This window comes from Cherax quadricarinatus, chromosome 9 (assembly GCF_038502225.1).
Source record: "Cherax quadricarinatus isolate ZL_2023a chromosome 9, ASM3850222v1, whole genome shotgun sequence".
NCBI classification, from domain to species: Eukaryota; Metazoa; Arthropoda; class Malacostraca; order Decapoda; family Parastacidae; genus Cherax; species Cherax quadricarinatus.
The window spans coordinates 7,141,426-7,163,329 of NC_091300.1; the positions used below are offsets into that span (position 1 = coordinate 7,141,426).

A 21,904-nucleotide genomic window follows, 5' to 3' on the forward strand; every position below is an offset into this window, starting at 1 on the left:
GGCACCTTATCTTGGTAAGGGCCATACATTATATACCGATAACTGGTACACAAGCCCATTACTCAGTGATTTCATGCGAGTGAACAAGACAGATGTGTGTGGCACAGTGCGTTCTAATCGTAAACATATGCCCAGGCTCAACGCAGGTGTTCGTGGTGATGACGTGCAGGTGTTTACTGCCAATGACATCATGGCATTACGGTGGCATGACAAACGAGATGTCACATTGTTGACAACCATTCACCGTAATGAAATGCAAGACAGTGGCAAAGTTGATCGAGTGACTAATGAACGTATTCGAAAACCAGTGACAGTGATTGATTATACACAAAACATGCGCTTGGTTGACAAGTGTGACATGCAGATTGGTTTTGTTGACTGTGTTCGTAAGAGTTACAAGTGGTACATGAAACTTTTCTTCCATCTCATGGACATTTCAATGCTGAATGCATATAATATGTACCAAATAAAGACTGGTAACAGACCACCGTATGGTGAATTTTGTTTGTCTGTTGTCAGACAACTCATAATGAAGTACCAGGTAACAACACCTGCAATACAACATGGTCCTCGAATTCATCACAATATACCCAAGCGTTTGAGAAGAGAAGGTGATCATTTCATAATACAGCTTCCTTCAACTCAAAAGAAATTTGCTCAGAAGAGATGCATTGTCTGTGCACAAACAAAACGACGGCAACAAAGACGCAAAGACACTCGGTTTATGTGTGAGGAATGTAAGGTGCCTCTGTGCATGGTGCCTTGTTTCAAGGAGTTCCACAAGCTCCAGCAGTTCTAAAACCATGTCCAGTGATTGTAAATATGTAAATATATGATAGAACATTAGTATTATACAATATTTGTGCATGTTTATTGTAATAAACAACAGTGGTAAACAATAATATGATAATAACTTTAGTGCGGTTATTGTGTTCAATACAGTGAGTTTATATATATAAATTATATACAGTATTGGTCTCTCAGGCCCCAAATGTTAGTAGGAATAGAAAAAAATTGGAAAAGAAAAGAAAAAACAACTAAAACAACAAAATAATATAATACGCGTATGTGGAATTCGTCGATGTTGCCGCCACCACATCATTTTCTACAAACTTCTTGGCACTGTATCTCGGTAAGTACTGATCAGATTCTAATTTTTTTTGTTTTATTACCTTCACAAAAATATGCTCTTTAATTCTGTAAGAAAAAATAATTTTTTTTTTTTTCAAAATTTCTTGGACACTGGTGCGTGACTTCAGATTTTGGCCTTGGACCCTGAAAGGGTTAAAAAATATGCCAATTTCAAAATAGGGTCCAGAATGAACAATGCAGACATTTCTGGCTCTAAAATAACATTTTCTTTGTTCATCAGTCACATCTCCAGGCCCCTCTGATATTACTATTGCTGTCTATTTTGAATTTTTATTCAAACAAAAAATAGAAGATTTACTGTTATGCAGACTACTGCAATATTGTAATACTGGTATAAATAAAGTCAACCCATTCATGACTGCATATTAGAATGGCGAGTTGGACATTTATTGGACAATGACATCATTTGTTGACTTTTGAATATTGGCAAAAATCAAACATTTCCCCTACTTTGAGCTCCATTTCAAGGTTCTTTTCATAGTAAAACCAATCAAAATCACCTCTATTTCTATAATATGTTTTTCACTCTATCAAATGAGACCAAGAAAACGAGAATACAACCATAAATAATGTACTATACAAAAATAGACCACAAAGTCGGCAATTTAATTTAAAAAACCGGTCGGAGCTTTTTTTCCTCATTATGCACTGCATGCTGCAGGATTTTTTATATGGTGCATACTGACCACACAGACCCATTCTCTCACATGTGGGCCTACCAGCTTTCTCCTGCTTGATCTGAAGCTGCTAGAATTTATGAGTATATATACGTCAAACACGGTGGCTCGTAAGACGTATATATAAGACCAAAACAGTCAAAGGGTTATATTTAGTAATATATACAGAAGGGGTTACTAGCCCCTTGCTTCCAGCATTTCAGTCACCTCTTACGGCACGCATGGCTCATGGAGGAAGAATTTTGTTCCACTTCCCCATGGAGATAAGAGGAAATAAACAAGAAAAAGAACTAGTAAGGAAATAGAAGAAAATCCAGAGGGGCACGTGTATATATATGCTTGTACATGCATGTGAGGTGTGACCTAAGTGTAAGTAGAAGTAGCAAGATGTACCTGAAATCTTGCATGTTTATGTGACAGAAAAAAGACACCAGCAATCCTACCATCATGCAAAACAATTACAGGCTTCCATTTCACACTCACTTGGCAGGATGGTATTACCTCCCTGGGTGGTTGCTGTCTACCAATTTACTACTTAGGATCAAATTCAACATCATAATTTTTTTTTTTTTAACACGCTGGCCATCTCCTACTGAGGTAGGGTGATCTGAAAAAGAAGAAATACTTTCACCATCATTCACACTATCACTATCTTGCCAGAGACATGACAAAAGTACAGCTCGGATTCACTTCCAAACTTCATTACGTTATACCCACCCCTCCTTCAGAGTACAGGCGTTGAATTTTTCACCTCCAAGATTCGGTTACCCTAAATCCCTTCATATATGTTACCTTGCTCACACTCCAACAGTACATCAAACATAAAAACCACTTGCCTCCACTCACTCTTATTTAATATGATTGTCTATGCCTGTTGGATGTCCAAGCCCCTCTCAAATAAAACCACCTTTACCCCCCCCCTCCTCAAACCTTTCCTAGGAGGAGCCCTGCTCCTCCTTTTCTCCGCTATGGATTTATTACACCCTCCAAGTCACCCATTTTACTCCATCCTCTAAATGTTCAAACTATCTCAACAACCTCTCCTCAGCCCTCTGGATAATACTTTTAGTAATTCCACACTTCCTAATCTCCAAACTATGAATACTCTGATTAATATTCACACCACACATTGCCCTCAGAATGTTGGTACCACTATACTCTGGCACTTTCTCCTTTTTGCCTCCATGGATAAGGTTCTTTGTCTCCACAGATTCCTCAGTGCACCACCCACCTTTTCCCCTAGTCATTTCTATGGTTCAACTCATCTTTCAAAAATCTGTCTGCTGACAAGTCCATTTCCAAATATCAGAGCACATTCACTTTCTTCATACTACCTCCTTCCAATTTGATATCCAATCTTTCATTATCTAAATTTTTGTTAAACTCATAATCATGCACTTTCCTATGCTTACTTTTAATTTCATTCCCAAATTCATCTACCTACCATTGCAACTTCTCTTCAGATTCTCCCAAAAGTACCATGTCAATGGCAAAAAAGCAACTGTGATAATTCTCACTTTGTATTGGTTTCATTATCTTTTAATCCCATACCTCTCCCCAATACCCTAGCATTCACTTCTTTTACAACCCAATCTATAAATATATTAAACAACCATGATGGCATTACACATTCCTGTCCAAAGCCTTAGCGCTTCTTTTTGATTATAATAATAATAATAATAATAATGTCCAAAGCCTATTTCTTCTGGAAAAATAATCTCCCTCTTTCTCTTACATACCCTAAACTGAGTCTCACTATTCTCATATAACCTCTTAAATACTTTTAAGTAACCTATCACCTATTCCATACACTTGCAACATTGCCACACTGCTCACCTATCTACCCTATCATATGCAAGGTAGGGTCACATTAGAAAAGACTGGAGGGAGGGGGTAAAAGAGGTTTTTGTATGTGAAGAGCTTGGGCATCCAGCAGGCATGTGTGAGTGTTGTAAATGGGAGTGGAGGCAAGTGGTTTTTATGACTTGACATGTTGTTGGAGGGTGAGCAAGGTAATATTTTATGAAGGGATTCTGGGAAACTCGTTAGCCGGACTTGACTTCTGGAGGTGAGAAGTACAGTGCCTGAACTCTAAAGGAGGGGTTTGGGATATTTGCTGTTTGAAGGGACATCAGAACCATCATACCTACATGCCTCTGACAAGACAGTGATAGTGTGAATGATGGCAAAAGTGTTTCTTTTTTGGGTCAGTCACCCTCCGTGGGAGATGACTAGTATGTTAAAAAAATATACACATATATTATCCAAGAATTATAACACATAATGCTAATGCTGTATTTTAAAAATATTTAAGACTGAAAATTTAAAACATTTTAATAGTATGTAATAAAATGCCTAGGTAGTTGGCTGGTAGACAGCAACCACCCAGGGAAGTACTACGTCTTGCCAAGTGAGTGTGAAACAGAAGCCTGTTTCACACTCATAAACACATGGGATAACAGGTATGTCTTGCTACTTCTACTTACACTTAGGTCACACTACATATGCATGTACACGCATATATATTTACACACCCATCTGGGTTTTCTTCTATTTTCTTAACAGTTCTTGTTCTTCTTTACTTTCTCTTATCTCCATGGGGAAGTGGAAAAGAATTCTTCCTCCGTAAGCCATGCATGTCATAAGAGGCAACAAAAATACTGGGAGCAAGGGGCTGGTAACCCCTTCTCCTGTATAAATTACTGAATTTAAAAAGAAAAACTTTTGTTTTTCATTTTAGGTTGCCCTGCCTTGGTGGGATACAGCTGGTTCATTGAGAAAATAATAAAATTCATGTGATAATAACAATACAAAGACATATTGCTAATTATAATTATGCCATATATTGTATTATTTATATATCTAAATTTCATGCATATAGTGCTACAAAATAAACGAGACTGTCCAGGAAAGTGCATCCAAAATGGTGCCCTGAACTGAGGGAAAAAGAGTTACTTATGTAGCTGACTGGAAGTAAGAAAAACAAAAGGGACATGATGTAACAAGAACAAGAGGGCATGACTGGAAATTACACACCCAAATTAAACACAAAGATACAGAAAACTCTTCTTCGTCTTTTGAGTGGTAAAGAAGTAGAATGAACTGAACATTGTTGCAGTGGAAGCAGATTCTATATAAGAGCTCAATAACAGACATGACAGAGCTATTTTATGTAAGGCAGTTGAAAGTTATAAGACGAGATCAAGAGTTGGGGTTCATCCCCTCACAATCCAACCTACCTAGCCCCATTATTATACTAACTTCTCAAGCTGCATTTTAATATAACTGACTTACCTGTGTAAACTCATCAATCCAAGAAGTGTAATAGCGAACAACATTTTCATGATTGAGAGAGGAGAGGAGTTTCACTTCACGATTAATTTTCTTCCTAAGTTTTTCAGTCTGTTGATCGAGACATATTCTCTTCAAGGCATAAATTCGATCATCAACTTTGTTACGAACCTGGCAGATAAGGATTACTATGCAGAATTAATTTTTATATGCTGTGCCATACATAAGTAATAAATAATTCTTTCTTAGCACAATTTTTATTGTTCAAAGTTCATTTATAGTACAGTGGACCCTCAACCAGCGATGGCATCGATTAACGATAAATCTGACTAGCGATTCATTTAAACAAAAATTTTGCCTCGACTAGCACTTAAAAACCCGACCAGCGCTTTTCATTCCGTACCATACGCGTCCACTTTGCCCTAAGCGCACCTCACTTGTCCCTTTGGTGCCAGTGTTTACAAGCCAGCCAGCCACCGCAGTCGCTTCCAAACATACAACTGGAACATTTCATATTATCACAGCCTTTTTAGTGATTGCACCTGCAAAATAAGTCACCATGGGCCCCAAGAAAGCTTCTAGTGCCAACCCTACAGCAAAAAGGGTGAGAATTACTATGGAGATGAAGAAAGAGATCATTGATAAATATGAAAGTGGAGTGCGTATCTCTGAGCTGGTCAGGTTGTATAATAAACCCCAATCAACCATCGCTACTATTGTGGGCAAGAAAACGGCAATCAAGGAAGCTGTTCTTGCCAAAGGTGCAACTATGTTTTCGAAACTGAGATCGCAAGTGATAGAAGATGTTGAGAGACTTTTATTGGTGTGGATAAACGAGAAACAGATAGCAGGAGACAGCATCTCTCAAGCGATCATATGTGAAAAGGCTAGGAAGTTGCATGACGATTTAATTAAAAAAATGCCAGCAACTAGTGATGTGAGTGAATTTAAGGCCAGCAAAGGTTGGTTTGAGAGATTTAAGAAGCGTAGTGGCATTCATAGTGTGATAAGGCATGGTGAGGCTGCCAGTTCGGACCACAAAGCGGCTGAAAAATATGTGCAGGACTTCAAGGAGTACATAGACAGTGAAGGACTGAAACCTGAACAAGTGTTTAATTGTGACGAAACAGGTCTGTTTTGGAAGAAAATGCCAAGCAGGACATACATTACTCAGGAGGAAAAGGCACTTCCAGGACATAAGCCTATGAAAGACAGGCTTACTCTGTTTATGTGTGCCAATGCTAGTGGTGATTGCAAAGTGAAGCCTTTATTAGTGTATCACTCTGAAACCCCCAGAGTGTTCAGGAAAAACAATGTCCTCAAGGCTAATTTGTGTGTGCTGTGGAGGGCAAACAGTAAGGCATGGGTCACTAGGGACTTTTTCTATGACTGGTTACACCATGCATTTGCCCCCAATGTGAAAAATTACCTAATTGAAAAGAAATTAGACCTTAAGTGCCTCCTGGTATTAGACAATGCCCCTGGTCATCCTACAGATGTGGCAGAGCGACTTTCTAGGGACATGAGCTTCATTAAGGTGAAGTTTTTGCCTCCTAATACCACTCCTCTCCTGCAGCCCATGGACCAGCAGGTTATTTCCAACTTCAAGAAACTGTACACAAAAGCTATGTTTGAAAGATGCTTTGTAGTGACCTCAGAAACTCAACTGACTCTAAGAGAGTTTTGGAAAGATCATTTTACCATCCTCAATTGTGTAAACATTATAGGTAAGGCTTGGGAGGAAGTGACTAAGAGGACATTGAACTCTGCTTGGAAAAAACTGTGGCCAGAATGTGTAGACAAAAGGGATTTGGAAGGGTTTGAGGCTAACCCTGAGAATCCTATGCCAGTTGAGGAATCCATTGTGGCATTGGGGAAGTCCTTGGGGTTGGAGGTTAGTGGGGAGGATGTGGAAGAGTTGGTGGTGGAGGACAGTGAAGAACTAACCACTGATGAGCTGTTAGATCATCTTGAACAGCAAGAGGGCAGACCTGAGGAAACTGCTTCGGAGGAGGGGAGAGAGAAATTGAAGAAGTTGCCTACTTCTAAGATTAAGGAAATCTGTGCAATGTGGCTTAAAGTGCAAAGCTTTATGGATGATAATCACCCTGACACAGCTACTGCAAGCCGTGTTGGCAACCTGTACACTGACAATGTTGTGAACCACTTTAGGAAAGTCATAGAGGAACGAGAGGTACAGGCCTCTATGGACAGATATGTTGTGCGACAGAAGTCCAGTGACTCTCAAGCTGGTCCTAGTGGCATTAAAAGAACAAGGGAAGTAACCCCAGAAAAAGACTTGCTGCCTCAGGTGCTAATGGAAGGGGATTCCCCTTCTAAACAGTAAGAAGATAAAGCTCTCCCCTCGTCCCCTCCCCTCAATCATCACCAGATCTTCAATAAAGGTAAGTGTCATGTAACTGTGCATGTAATCTTCAGTTTGTGTGTATTAAAATTAATATTTCATGTGGTAAAATTTTTTTTTTTTCAATATTTTTGGGTGTCTTGCACGGATTAATTTGATTTCCATTATTTCTTATGGGGAAAATTAACTTGACTAACGATTATTTTGACTAACGATGAGCTCTCAGGAACGGATTAATATCGCTGGTTGAGGGTCCACTGTACTGTATTAATGTATGTCCTGTGCTACATGTTACATAATAACCTACTGGTACCTTCAGAAGACAAAAGAAATGAAACACTGCACACACGAGTCTAAAGTTACTAAATAACACAACCTTACAAGTACTGATAAGAAACAGTATGTCAGCAAGCCAAAGAAACACAAACTAAAGATGCACACTGATATTCTTCTAAGTACTCATGAGGATAATATTTAACAAAATTTTCCAGTTTGGACAACCTGAAAGACAAACCACACAATCTTTTTTCTTCAAACTTCATACACATGTAACTACTACTACACTCTTTCTGTAACTAAATTTTTATTATTTTATTAACATATCGGCTGTCTCCCACCAAGGCAAGGTGGCCTGAAAAAGAAAAACTTTCACCATCATTCATTCCACCACTGTCTTACCAGAGGCGTGCTTACACTACAGTTATAAAACTGCAATATTAACACCCCTCCTTCTGAGTGCAGGCACTGTACTTCCCATCTCCAGGACTCAAGTCTGGCCTGCCAGTTTCCCTGAATCCCTTTATAAATTTTACCTTGCTCACACTCCAACAGTACATCAAGTCCTAAGAACCATTTGCCTCCATTCACTCCAAACACACTCACGCATACTTGCTGGAAGTCCTAGCCACTCTCATACAAAACCTCCTTTACCCCTTCCCTCCAACCTTTCCTAGGCTGACCCCTACCCCGCCTTCCCTCCACTACAGATTTATACACTCTCGAGGTCATTCTATTTTGTTCCATCCTCTCTACATGTTTGAACCACATCAACAACCCCTCCTCAGCCCTCTGGATAATAGTTCTGGTAATCCCACACCTCCTCCTAATTTCTAAACTACAAATTCTTTGCATTATATTCGCACCACACATTGCCCTCAGACACGACATCTCCACTGCCTCCAGCTTTCTCCTTGTTGCAATATTCACCACCCATGCTTCACACCCATATAAGAGCATTAGTATAACTATACTCTCGTACATTCCCCTCTTTGCTTCCATGGACAAAGTTCTTTGTCTCCACAGACTCCTTAGTGCACCACTTACCTTTTTCCCCCTCATGAATTCTATGATTCACCTCATCTTTCATAGACCCATCTGCTGACACATCCACTCCTAAATATCTGAATACATTCACCTACTCCATATTCTCACCCTCCAATCTGATATCCAATCTTTTGTTACCTAATTTTTTTTATCCTCATCACCTTACTCTTTCCTATATTCACTTTTAATTTTCTCCTTTTACATACCCTACCAAACTTATCCGCCAACCTCTGCAACTTCTCTTCAGAATCTCCCAAAAGCACAGTGCCATCAGCAATGAGCAACTGTGACAACTCCCACTCTGTGTTAGATTCTTTATCTTTTAACCCCACATCTCCTGCCAACACCCAGGCATTCATTTCTATCACAACCCCTTCTATAAATGTATTGAACAACCAAGGTGACATCACATCCTTGTCTAAGATCTACTTTTACTAGGAAATAATCTCCCTCTCTCCTACATACTCTAACCTGAGCCTCACTATTCTCGTAAAAACTCTTCACTGCTTTCAATAACCTACCTCCTGTTCCATACATTTACAACATCTGCCACATTGATCCCCTATCCACCCTGTCATACACCTTTTCCAAATCCATAAATGCCACAAAAATCTTTTTACCCTTATCTATATACTGTTCACCTATATGTTTCACTGTAAACACTTGGTCTACACACCCCCTTACCTTTCCTAAAGCCTCATTGTTCATCTGCTATCCTACTCTCCCTCTTACTCTTAATTCTTTCAATAATAACTCTACCATACACTTTACCAGATATACTCAACAGACTTATTTCCCTATAATTTCTGCACTCCATTTTGTCTTCTTTGCCTTTATACAAAGGAACTCTGCAAGCTTTCTGCCAGTCCCTAGGTACCTTACACTCTTCCATACGTTTATTAAATAAAAGCACCAACCACTCCAAAACTATATCCCCACCTGCTTTTAACATTTCTATCTTTACCCCATCAATCCCAGCTGCTTTACCCCCTTTCATTCTACCCACTGCCTCATGAACTTCCCCCTGCCCCTCACAACTTGCTCTTCCTCACCCCTACAAGATGTTATTCCTCCTTGTCCTATACATGAAATCACAGTTTCCCTATCTTCATCAACATTTAACGATTCCTCAAAATATTCCCTCCATCTTCCCGATACCTCTAACTCTCCATTCAATAACTCCTCTCCTATTTTTAACTATCAAATCCATTCATTCCCTAAGCTTCCTCAACTTGTTAATCTCATTCCAAAACATTTTCTTATTTTCAACAAAATTTGCTGATAACATCTCACCCACTCTCTCATTTGCTCTCTTTCTACATTGCTTCACCACTCTCTTAATTGTGTTTCAGAATACTGTATTACTTATTTTTATGCAAATTTACATATAATTTCTGTTTACCTTAAACACATGACCAAATCCCCCTCTGCCTAGCAATTCAAGAACATCATATTCACTTGTTAATCTTGAATGCCCTTTAAGGTTGGAGGGAAGATGAAGAGAGACCTCCGAGAATAAATGGTCACCTGCTCCCGAGCATTCATCTTCATCCTCTGCTTGAGATTCAGTGTTGCTTGGAGAAGTCTGATGAGAATATTTATTATTATCCATTATATCTGTTAATTAATGGTTCCAGGATAATAGCCCACACGGCCTGGTCTCAGATCAGGCCTCCAAAATTGAAAAGGAATAAAAAAGTTAGGTAACACACAGGAAACTAAATGTAAGTTTGCACCGTGTATACACCTGTAAGATTTATGATACATGCTATCTTGCAAATTTATGGTATAAAAAGAAAGGATCAGTACTCCTGCATTTAACAGTCTTCCATTTCACACTCCTATGACAGAACTCTAGGTAATCTTCCTGGAGGCTTGTTATCTATCATCCTATACACACGTACATAAAAACAATAATGATTAAAATTGCTATCTTCTTTACAAAATATTACATGAGCAATAAATTCCTCAAGCTTTCAAAGACCTTAAACAAAACCCTCTGGCAGCCAAAACTGGTAACATAGTATTAAGAGAAGCATAAATACTTTATATTAACACCATCAACAAACCTACTAACACAATTCAAATGAGAATTAGGAAACCTTAAAAAAAATTCTAAAAACTGACTTTCCCTTGGCTGCTTTACTACTGAATTAATGGCTGCAATTAAACCTACTGGTGGTAGTGGCATTTTGTTTTATCAGGTCACTGTCAGACAATGATCCACTCAGTGACAAAAGCAATCTCTAATGTATCTGTATTAAGTACAGTGGACCCCCGGTTAACGATATTTTTTTCACTCCAGAAGTATGTTCAGGTGCCAGTACTGACCGAATTTGTTCCCATAAGGAATATTGTGAAGTAGATTAGTCCATTTCAGACCCCCAAACATACACGTATAAACACACTTACATAAATACACTTACATAATTGGTCGCATTCGGAGGTGATCGTTATGCGGGGGTCCACTGTATAGGTGTTTAAGCAACTGGTGGCTTCTTGGTGCTCTATACCCATGGTTAAGCATCAGCTAGCTTACCTGAGATCCCAATTTAGTGTTCTATGATTAAAAAAAAACTATTACTTTAAAATTTTGAATGACTTGCCTCATTTCTTTTTTCTTTGTCTGGAGACAGTTCTTTTTCTTCTGTTGAACTATGAATAAATGAATGAGTCAAGAGACGCTCTGCTGTCCATCTTTGCTGTTCATTAACTTCCAAGCATCGCTGAACGAAGTCTTTTAATTCTGAGCTAAGGGTGGATGGTAAAGTTGGTACAATCTGTGGAATTTAAATTTATTTCTAAATGTTACAAAAACTTGCAGGAAACTCTCCTAAAACAATATTTACAAGTGCTTTCTGTATGACGAAAAATCTGGAAAAATAGTTAGCCTTTTGTTAAATTACTTAGTAATTATTTATAGTGCCTCATTTTATGACTTAAATAGGTATCTTTCAAACTGTAAAATTTGCCAATATATCATTTACATAATTCAGTTATAATCTTTTGTCCATGATGACATTCTAGATCCCTCTCTCTCTGTCCAACACTTATATATTTTCAATAAGGGATTCAGGGAAACTGGTTAGCCATATTTGAGTCCTGGAGGGTGGAAGAAGAGTGCCTGCATTCTGAAGGAGTGGGGATGCTACAATTCAGAGGGTCATTTGAATTGTAATGCCTGCATATTTCTCTCATTACAGCTGTTGAATGAATGATGGTACATGTGTTTTATTTTTTGGGTCACCCTACCTAGGTGGGAGATGGTCTGTGTATTGCAAAAAAATCTATATTCTTGGTGTGGCCTGTGACTGCATTTCCCCCCATTTCAATTATATGACATTTATTTTATTATCGACTGTATACAATACACAAATAACTCGCACTTAGGAGACTGAACATTATGACAACGTTTCAATCCAACATGGATCATTAACAAGTGACATAGTATTGTGACGTTTTATTCTTCAGTACCAGTAAGTTGATGAATAAGGTAAATGTGCAACACCTAGGTATCTTTATTGCTAAAACATTTCACTTCCACAACAGGCTACCTTAGTCAAATAGAGGAGAATGTATAAAAAGAGACAAAATATGTAGTTTTGACATGATCAGTCCGTCACCCTTAGTAGAAGGTGGTCAGTCCATTAGTTCCTCAAGCTTGAGAGACTGACTACCTCCTATCATATCAAAACTACTTCTGTGTTGTATTCTGTATCTGACTGAAGAAGCCTGTTATGCAGGTATCTGTATTGACCTAAAATTGAGTATAGGTATCAAATTTGGTGGATATGACTAATTTTGATGGTATCGGCATCAGTATCGGCCAATTTTGATGGTAGCAACATCAGTATTGGCTAATTTTTATAGTGTTGCTTTCAGTTTAAAACTGAACATCAATATCAGCAAAAATTTTGGTAAGGTTCTACTCCTATTATCTACATACATTAACTCTATCATCCATCACTTTCATTTACTCAATATATCCAAATCTTTTTGAATAAAAAAAAAATTGAAGAATTTTTATATTTTTATATAGCCATACTTGAGTACTGGAAATGGGAAGTACAATGCCTGCACTTTAACCCTTTGAGGGTTTTCGTCGTACTAGTACGTCTTACGCGTAGGGGTTTTTGACGTACTAGTACTCATAAATTCTAGCGGCCTCAAATCTAGTGGGAGAAAGCTGGTAGGCCTTCATATGAAGGAATGGGTCTATGTGGTCAGTGTGCACAGTCTAAAAAAAATCCTGCAGCACACAGTGCATAATGAGAAAAAAAAAACTTTGACCATTTTTTTTTAATAAATCAGCGACTTTGCAGTGTATTTTCGTATGGTATTTATTGTTGTATTCTAGTTTTCTTGGTATCATTTTATAGAATGGAAGACATATTACTGAAATTGAGATGATTTTGACTGGTTTTACAATGAAAAGTGCCTTGAAATTGAGCTCAAAGTAGCAGAAATGTTCGATTTTTACCAAACTTCAAAAGTAAACAAATCGTGCCAAGCGTGCAATACACGTCAACTGGTGAGTCTAATATTCTTTCACAAGTGCACCAATATAATTTATACCATTTTTTACACTAATGCAGTAGTCTGCATAACAGTAAATCTTATATTTTTTGTGAGAATAAAAATTCAAAGTGGAAAGCAAAAGAATATAAGAGGGGCCTTGAGACGTGACTAATGACTAGAGGAAATGTCATTTTAGTGCCAGGAATGTCTATCTTGTTTATTCTGGACCCTATTCGGAAATTGGCATCTTTTGAAATTTGTGTGAAATTGGCAAAATTGCTAAATTCTGACCACTGTACTGGATAGTTGAATTTATAAATGGGTGGTTTCTTGCACCCATTCGATAGAAAAAATGGAGTTCTAGCGAAATATTCATGTTTTTTGTCGACTAGTACAGTGAAATTGGCTGAAAATGGGGCTCAAAGTGGGCAAAATCGCCGATGCGTAAACATCGCCGAGACCGCTAACTTTGCGAGAGCATAATTCCGTAAGTTTTCTATCAAATTTCAAACTTTTGGTGTCGTTATGATCGGGAAAAGATTTTCTATCTTTTCATAAGAGAAAATAATTTTTTTTTTTTTTAAATTTGGCCGACCCTGAGAACGAGTTTCGGAGAGGGCCTGTCGACCCTCAAAGGGTTAAAGGAGGGGTTTGGGATATTGGCAGCTTGGAGGGATATGTTATATATCTTTATATACAGTTGACCCTCGAGTTTCGAACTTAATCCGTTCCAGGAGCTAGTTCTCAAGTCGAAATGTTCGAAAGTCAAATCAATATTTCCCATAAGAAATAATGGAAATACAATTAATCTGTTCCAGAAACCCAAAAATATTCACAAAAAAATACATTTTATAGAAATTACATTATAGTTGGCTTGTTTCAGCTTGGTCAGGGTGATACTTTTTAACAAAAGTTTGCAACTCATTCCACTTTGCACACATGTCCTTAATCACTGAAGAAGGCACCTCATCCACTCCCTCTTCCTCCTCTGAAGCAAGTTCCTGAACTGTGGTCTGATGCTGTTCCAGATGAAGCTCTTCCGGCTCTTCAGTGGTTAGCTCTTCCCTGTGGTCGTCCACCAACTCTTCCACCTCCTCTCCACTCACCTCCAGCCCCAGAGTGTTCTTCAATGCCACAATAGAGTCCACAACAGGCAGAGGGTCAGCAGGGTCAGGGTCAGGGTCAGCCTCAAACCCTTCAAAATCCCTCTTTTGGACACAATCTGGTCACAAATAATCGTCCTCCGAAACACTATCACCTGCCATCTCTTTATCCTTGATCCACACCAGCAACAACTTCTCAACCAGATCGACTGTCTGTGGTCTATTTTTGGTCAGCATATCAACATCTTTTGCAACATCAGTTTCCTTGATTTGTTGTGTCTTTGCCAGGATAGAAGTGATGGTTGATTTGTTTTTGCCATATGTCCTGACAAGCTCAACAAGTCTCACACTACTCTCATATTTTTGTATTATTTCCTTCTTCACGTCTATGGTGTTTCTCACTTTCTTTACCACAGGGGTACCACTAGTAAGTTTCTTTGGGCCCATGGTAACTTATTTCACAGTCGCACAGCACTAAACACAATGAATTAATAGTGAAATGTTTGAATAAGCGAGTAGGTTAGTGTTCACTCAAGCATCAACAAAGTCAGACTGCTCATGACGCCTGTGCTGGGACATGGACAGAGTGGGCTGGTGGACAGGTCCGGTACCCGGTGATACGAAAGACGGAGCGAGTTTGATAATCGGAACAAAATTGATTCGAAAAAAGCAGTTGAAACTCGAAAAGTTTGATAATCGGTACGTTCGAAACTCAAGGGTCCACTGTATGCTTCTGAACTGTTGTATCTGGGTGCCTCTGCAAAGACAGTGATTATGTATGAGTGAGGTGAAAGTGTTGAATGATGATGAAAGTATTTTCTTTTTGGGCCACCCTGTCTCGGTGGGAGATGGATGGCTTGTTGAAAAAACAAAATACATAAATCCAGATCTTGTAGGAATTTACAATCATTTTTATTACTTATTTTACATGGGATATTTTATCATCTGCATTTAATTTTCTATTTCCTTCTTCCTCATTCCTGATTTCTGCTCATTCATTTATGACTTTTTTAGATCTCTGGATTGGCATGACTAAAAATAACAAAAATCACATTATTATTATTACAGTAGACTATTATAATACACGGTTTTATCTGGCACATTTTGGTTATTGCACTATTGAAAAATTGTGGCACAATTTTATACAACACTTCATAAAATTAACTTAACACGGTTCGGTTTGCAGGAGGGGAAAAAATTTGGAGCATCGCCTGTGGGATATTTCTCCAAGTCAGGCCTCTGCCTGACTGTGGGTTAGACCATTGAGATAAGGAAGGAAGGCCTGAAAAAGAGTGTATGTTTAGCACAGGCTGGTTCCACAACTTTAAGTTGCATAATAAATTACATAATATTAAGTTTTCTGGTGAAAGTGCTTCAGCTGATCATACAGAAGCAAGTAATTTCCCTGCTGAATTGCAGGAAATTATTTCTGAGGGTGGCTATGAGCCACATCAAGTGTTTAATGCTGACGAGACAAGTGGTTTTGGAAGAAAATGCCAACAAAAACTTATATCAGTCAGAAAGAGAAAAGTGTACCAGGCTTCAGGACAGCAAAGCATCGCTTCGCCTTGCTCCTTTGCGGTAATGTGTCAGGTGATTTCAAGTGTAAGTCCATGGTTATTTACTGCTCTAAGAATCCTTGTGCTTTGGAAGGTGTAGCTGAAACACCTTACCAGTAATTTGGAGGTTAAACTAGTCAGCATGGACAGAGGAAATATTTATTGATTGGTTTAAGCACCACTTTATTCCTGAAGTCAAGTTTTACCTGTACAGCAAGAACCTTGCATTCAAGGCTCTCTTCATTCTTGATAATTCCCATACTCATCCACAAGCTTTGCTGGATGTGACCCCACATGTGAAAGTTGTATTTTTACCTCCAAATACAAAATCCTTAATACAACCAATGGATCAGGGAGTTATTAAGTCATTCAAGTGTAACTACACAAAAAAGTTATGAAAAAACTAGTTGCATCAATGGACTCTGACTCCAACCTGGCAGTACCAAGTTTCTGGAATAAATTTAACATTGCAGATGCCATCAGCTATGCTAGAAGTGCATGGAATGAAGTGCCCCAATCAACATTAACCTGTAAACAATCCAAACGTATATACGTTCTTACGACTAGTGCCCCAAACGTAAATATACGTTTTATTTTTCCTGCCTCCAAATTTGGCATGATTGGCCTGAGATGCCTGGTCAGCATAGAATGGATCCTAACACTCGGTGTGCACCATATTAAAAAATTCTGGGACCACTTAGTACCTTGTGGGAGCACCAGTTATATTGAGCACCAGCTAGAGCAAACAGTGGGGCAAACTCCAAGGATTCACTTATGTAATGTGATATTAACACTCCCCTTTTAAGAAGAAAGTGATGTTAACCCCAAGTTTAGGGTCTGTCTGTCTCTGTCTATTTCTGTCTGTCTATCTCTGTCTCTGTCTGTCTCAATCTTTCTCTGTCTCTGTCTCTGTCTATCTGTCACTGTCTATCTGTCTCACAGGTACACACAAATACAATTATACACAGTGTAAATTACCTAGGATAACCTAAAAATCCGAAGTGCTATACTGTGCTTGTAGATATAATGTGTAAGAATACCTGTTGGTTCACAGTGGCTCTCTCTGAGACAGACAGAGACACAAGCAGAAAGATGGAAAGAGACAAGCAGACAGAGAAATAAGACATGGAGACAGATAATCAGAGATACAAGCTCATCAAATGTCATCCCTTATCTCTGCACCCTGCTGGCACCCATCAAATGTCATAGCTTATCTCCTCTTATCTCTGCACTATCTCGTCTTATCTCTGCACCCTCGCTGGAGCCCATCAAATGTCATCTCATATCTGATCTTATCACTGCCCTCCCAGATGCTTGTTACTGATTATTATTATTATAATCAAAAAGAAGTGCTAAGCCACAAGGGCTATACAGTGCTTGTTACTGAACACTTGTCTTACACATTGTTTCAAGGGAATTTCTTCCTTCTTTCTCCTTCTTCCTTTTTTCCTCCTCCTTCCTTCTTCTTCTTCTATACTCCTGTGTATCCAAAATATTGCTGGGACCTATAAATACTTTGTATATATTCCTAAACAGAATGACTTCAAGAGTGTATCAGTCTGTAGTGGAAGGAAGGCGGGGTAGGGGTCGGCCTAGGAAGGGTTGGAGGGAGGGGGTAAAGGAGGTTTTGTGTGCGAGGGGCTTGGACTTCCAGCAGGCATGCGTGAGCGTGTTTGATAGGAGTGAATGGAGACAAATGGTTTTTAATACTTGACGTGCTGTTGGAGTGTGAGCAAAGTAACATTTATGAAGGGATTCAGGGAAACCGGCAGGCCGGACTTGAGTCCTGGAGATGGGAAGTACAGTGCCTGCACTCTGAAGGAGGGGTGTTAATGTTGCAGTTTAAAAACTGTAGTGTAAAGCACCCTTCTGGCAAGACAGTGATGGAGTGAATGATGGTGAAAGTTTTTCTTTTTCGGGCCACCCTGCCTTGGTGGGAATCGGCCAGTGTGATAATAAATAATAAATAATATTCCTAAACAATAGTAAATGACCAAGGCAGGTGTAAATGTACTCACCTATTTGTACTCACCTATTTGTGGTTGCAGGGGTCGAGTCCTAGCTCCTGGCCCCGCCTCTTCACCGGTTGCTACTAGGCCCTCTCTCTCCCCGCTCCATGAGCTTTATCAAACCTCGTCTTAAAACTGTGTATGGTTCCTGCCTCCACTACGTCATTTTCTAGGCTATTCCACTGCCTTACAACTCTATGACTGAAGAAATACTTCCTACTATCTCTCTGACTCATTTGTGTCTTCAACTTCCAATTGTGGCCTCTTGTTTCTGTGTCCCCTCCCTGGAACATCCTGTCTTTGTCCACCTTGTCTATTCCACGCAGTATTTTATGTCGTTATCATGTCTCCCCTGACCCTCCTGTCCTCCAGTGTCGTCAGGCCGATTTCCCTTAATCTTTCTTCATAGGACATTCCCCTTAGCTCTGGAACTAACCTTGTCGCAAACCTTTGTACTTTCTCTAGTTTCTTGACGTGCTTTATCAAGTGCGGGTTCCAAACAGGTGCTGCATACTCCAGTATGGGCCTGACATACACGGTGTACAGTGCCTTGAATGATTCCTTACTAAGGTATCGGAATGCTGTTCTCAGGTTTGCCAGGCGCCCATATGCTGCAGCAGTTATCTGATTGATGTGTGCTTCCGGAGACATGCTCGGTGTTATACTCACCCCAAGATCTTTCTCCTTGAGTGAGGTTTGCAGTCTTTGGCCACCTAGCCTATACTCTGTCTGTGGTCTTCTGTGCCCTTCCCCTATCTTCATGACTTTGCATTTGGCAGGATTAAATTCGAGAAGCCATTTGCTGGACCAGGTGTCCAGTTTGTCCAGGTCTCTTTGAAGTCCTGCCTGGTCCTCCTGCCTGTCCACCTGTCAATGTGTTTGTGACAATTTGAGTACAATTTCAGCACCTAATATTAGTGTGAGAACAAAGATTGGTTATGAAATGATATGAACTACAATAAATTGTAATTATCAGAACATGAAAATTATATAAAATAATATAAAAATGAGAAAAAATGGTATATCAGCAACACTTCTGCAAGCGGCAGGACTCTATGTTGCCGTCAGGTGAGCATTAAGTGCCAACTTTGCAGACTCATATCTCAGTAAGTACTGACCCTAATTTTTTTATTTTAATCCTAGAACACTTAGAAAAATGTGTTCTTTATTTTCATTAAAAAATTATTTTTGTTATTTTTCAAAATATTCAGGGCACTGGCGTAGTGAATGTATATGTACGTTTGGACCGTTTACGGGTTAAATGCAGGCTGGGGAAAGTTATGATCTTCTGTAGTTAATTCTTTGACTGGTTTTCACTTGCTTGAGAGTCAGGTTCAGGAAATTGTTCAGCTGGCAAGGAGATTACCAGGTGATGGTTTTGAAGATTTGAATGATAAAGATGTGATAAGCTCTTAGATGATGATGATGATGAAGACAGGAGTCCAGAGGAAATGTTGGCAGAACTCGATGCACAGATACAAGGGAGCCACATAACAGAAGAAGATGAAGAACCTGAAGAAAAACAGTTAACATTGCAGCAGTTACGTGAGCAGTTCCATGTTGCTGCTAAACTAGCAGACTTTTTCACTGAAGAGGAACCTGACAAATCTAGAAGCAGTGCTTTGAAATGGGGTCTAGACAATCTGATGATGCTTTACTGTCAGCTATATAATGTACTGCAGGGTAAAAGAACCCAGAGATCCATTACAGAATTTAAGCACACTACAATACAACTATCGACTTTAGTACCATCTACTTCTGCCGACAACTAACAACCATCCACCTTAGCCCAGCAGGGCCAAACCATGCATCTCCACTCTCTTCACAATCATCCACAAACACCGGCACCCACAATTTAAGGTAAGAAATACTATTGTTTCTGTGGCATTTGCAGTCTTAAGCAGTAAAAACATAATACACTGTATATCAATACATCACGACAATGAACTACAATTACATATTCACTTTTATTTCTGTTGGTCTAAAAAAAAGTTGTTTGGCTTTTTGGAGGCTCCCATGATCATAACCCTATTTTTCCCACAAGTTCTTCAGTTTATCTAACACGGTTTTACCTAACATGGCGTTTTCAGGAACGTAACTACCATGTAATATAACGATCTACTGTATTATTATTATTATTATTTTTTTTTTTTAACAAACCGGCCGTATCCCACCGAGGCAGGGTGGCCCAAAAAAAAACAAAAAATCTCTTTTCATATTTAGTAATTTATACAGGAGAAAGGGTTACTAGCCCCTTGCTCCCGGCATTTTAGTTGCCTCTTACAACACGCATGGCTTACGGAGGAAGAATTCTGTTCCACTTCCCCATGGAGAATTATTATTATTATTATTATTATTATTATTATTATTATTATTATTATTATTATTATTCTTTCTTCTTTCAACAATCCAGCCATATCCCACTGAAGCAGGGTGATCCAAAAAAAACAAAACAATAGTTTCTCTTCTTAACTTCAGTAATGTATACAGGAGAAGGGGTTACTAGCCCCTTGCTCCCGGCATATTAATCGCCTCTTACGACATGCATAGCTTAACTGAAACATGGTATGATTTAAAGAATCGGGATATGATTGCTGAGTGTAATATTAAAGGGTTTAAGTTGTTCCATGTGGATAGATGTAATGGGAAAGGGGAGGACTTGCTTTATATGTTCGAGAAAATATTAATTGTTGCATAAAAACAGATACTATAAAAATATACGGAATAGTAACAGAATCTGTTTGGGTAGAGTTTGTAGAAGGTCAAGAAAAACTAATTCTAGGTGTACTATTCCGACCTTCAGGCTTGGATCACGATAGAGGGAGACTTCTTTGGGACGTAATTGTTAGGGCTTCTAGACACAATAACGTAGTGATAGTAGGGGATTTTTAACTTTGGTCAAATTGACTGGACTTCTTTGACCAGTAATCTGGAGTCAAGTGATTTTATGGAAACGGTTCAGGATTGTTTTCTGAAGCAGTGTGTAACAGAGCCTACCAGGGGTAATAATTTGCTCCACCTAGTCTTGTCAAATAAGAAAACACTCGTAAATAATCTGGAGATCACTGAAGAGCTTGGCGCAAGTGATCACAAATCCATCACTTTTAGCATTAACAGGGAATACAAGAATAATGATAATACAGTAAAAATCCCTGATTTTCATTCTGCCAATTATAATGGACTTAGGGAACACCTGTCTAATCTCGATTGGGGTTATCTAGCTAATGATTTTACTGATGATCATCATACTTATGATGATGAAGGGATCTGCATTTATGATTTTTTCTTAATAATGTACACCGTGCTCAGAGTATATACATTCCCCAGAGAGAAATTGGGTCTAATAATAACGATCCCAAATGGGTTAACAGGAGGCTAAAGCATCTATTAGAGGAGAAAAGAGGAAGTTATAGGTGCATCAGAAGAGGAGAGGTTAACCTTACTGACCAATATGTTCAAATTAAAAGAGAAGTAAAAATGGGGATTAGAAAGGCTAAACGTGACTATGAAATTAGAGTTGCTAATGACTCCAAGACCAATCCAAAGGGGTTCTTTCAAGTGTATAGGACGAAGGTGAAGGAAAAAGTAGGACCTCTGAAAATTGGGAATTGACAGCTAATGGATAACGAACTGGAACTGTGTTCCTTATTTAATGACTGTTTTTTGTCAGTTTTTACACAGGACGACGTAAATGAGATTCTAGAAATTAACAATTATTCAGTTCCTGATGAATTCAAATTAACTAATATTACTGTTATGAGGGACATGGTTATCAGATAGACAAACTGAAGCAAAATAAGTCCCCGGGGCCCGATGAGTTGTTTTCCAGGGTACTTAAGGAATGCAAGATGGAACTTAGTCAGCCATTAACGAGTGTGTTTAATGCATCCATCCTTACAGGTGTTGT

At 38.9% G+C, this 21,904-nt stretch overlaps 1 protein-coding gene across 1 annotated transcript in view; it reads right to left on the reverse strand.

The window, feature by feature from the left end:
• Window positions 1–21,904, reverse strand: part of Gcn2 (eukaryotic translation initiation factor 2 alpha kinase Gcn2) — a 137,156-nt gene that overhangs the window by 52,693 nt on the left and 62,559 nt on the right. The window contains exons 8-10 of the mRNA XM_070083192.1: window positions 11,415–11,588; window positions 10,211–10,393; window positions 5,124–5,291 (exon numbers count right to left, since the gene is read on the reverse strand). Of these exons, the coding sequence (XP_069939293.1) occupies window positions 5,124–5,291; window positions 10,211–10,393; window positions 11,415–11,588 (525 nt within the window). The remainder of the gene's footprint in view (window positions 1–5,123; window positions 5,292–10,210; window positions 10,394–11,414; window positions 11,589–21,904) is intronic.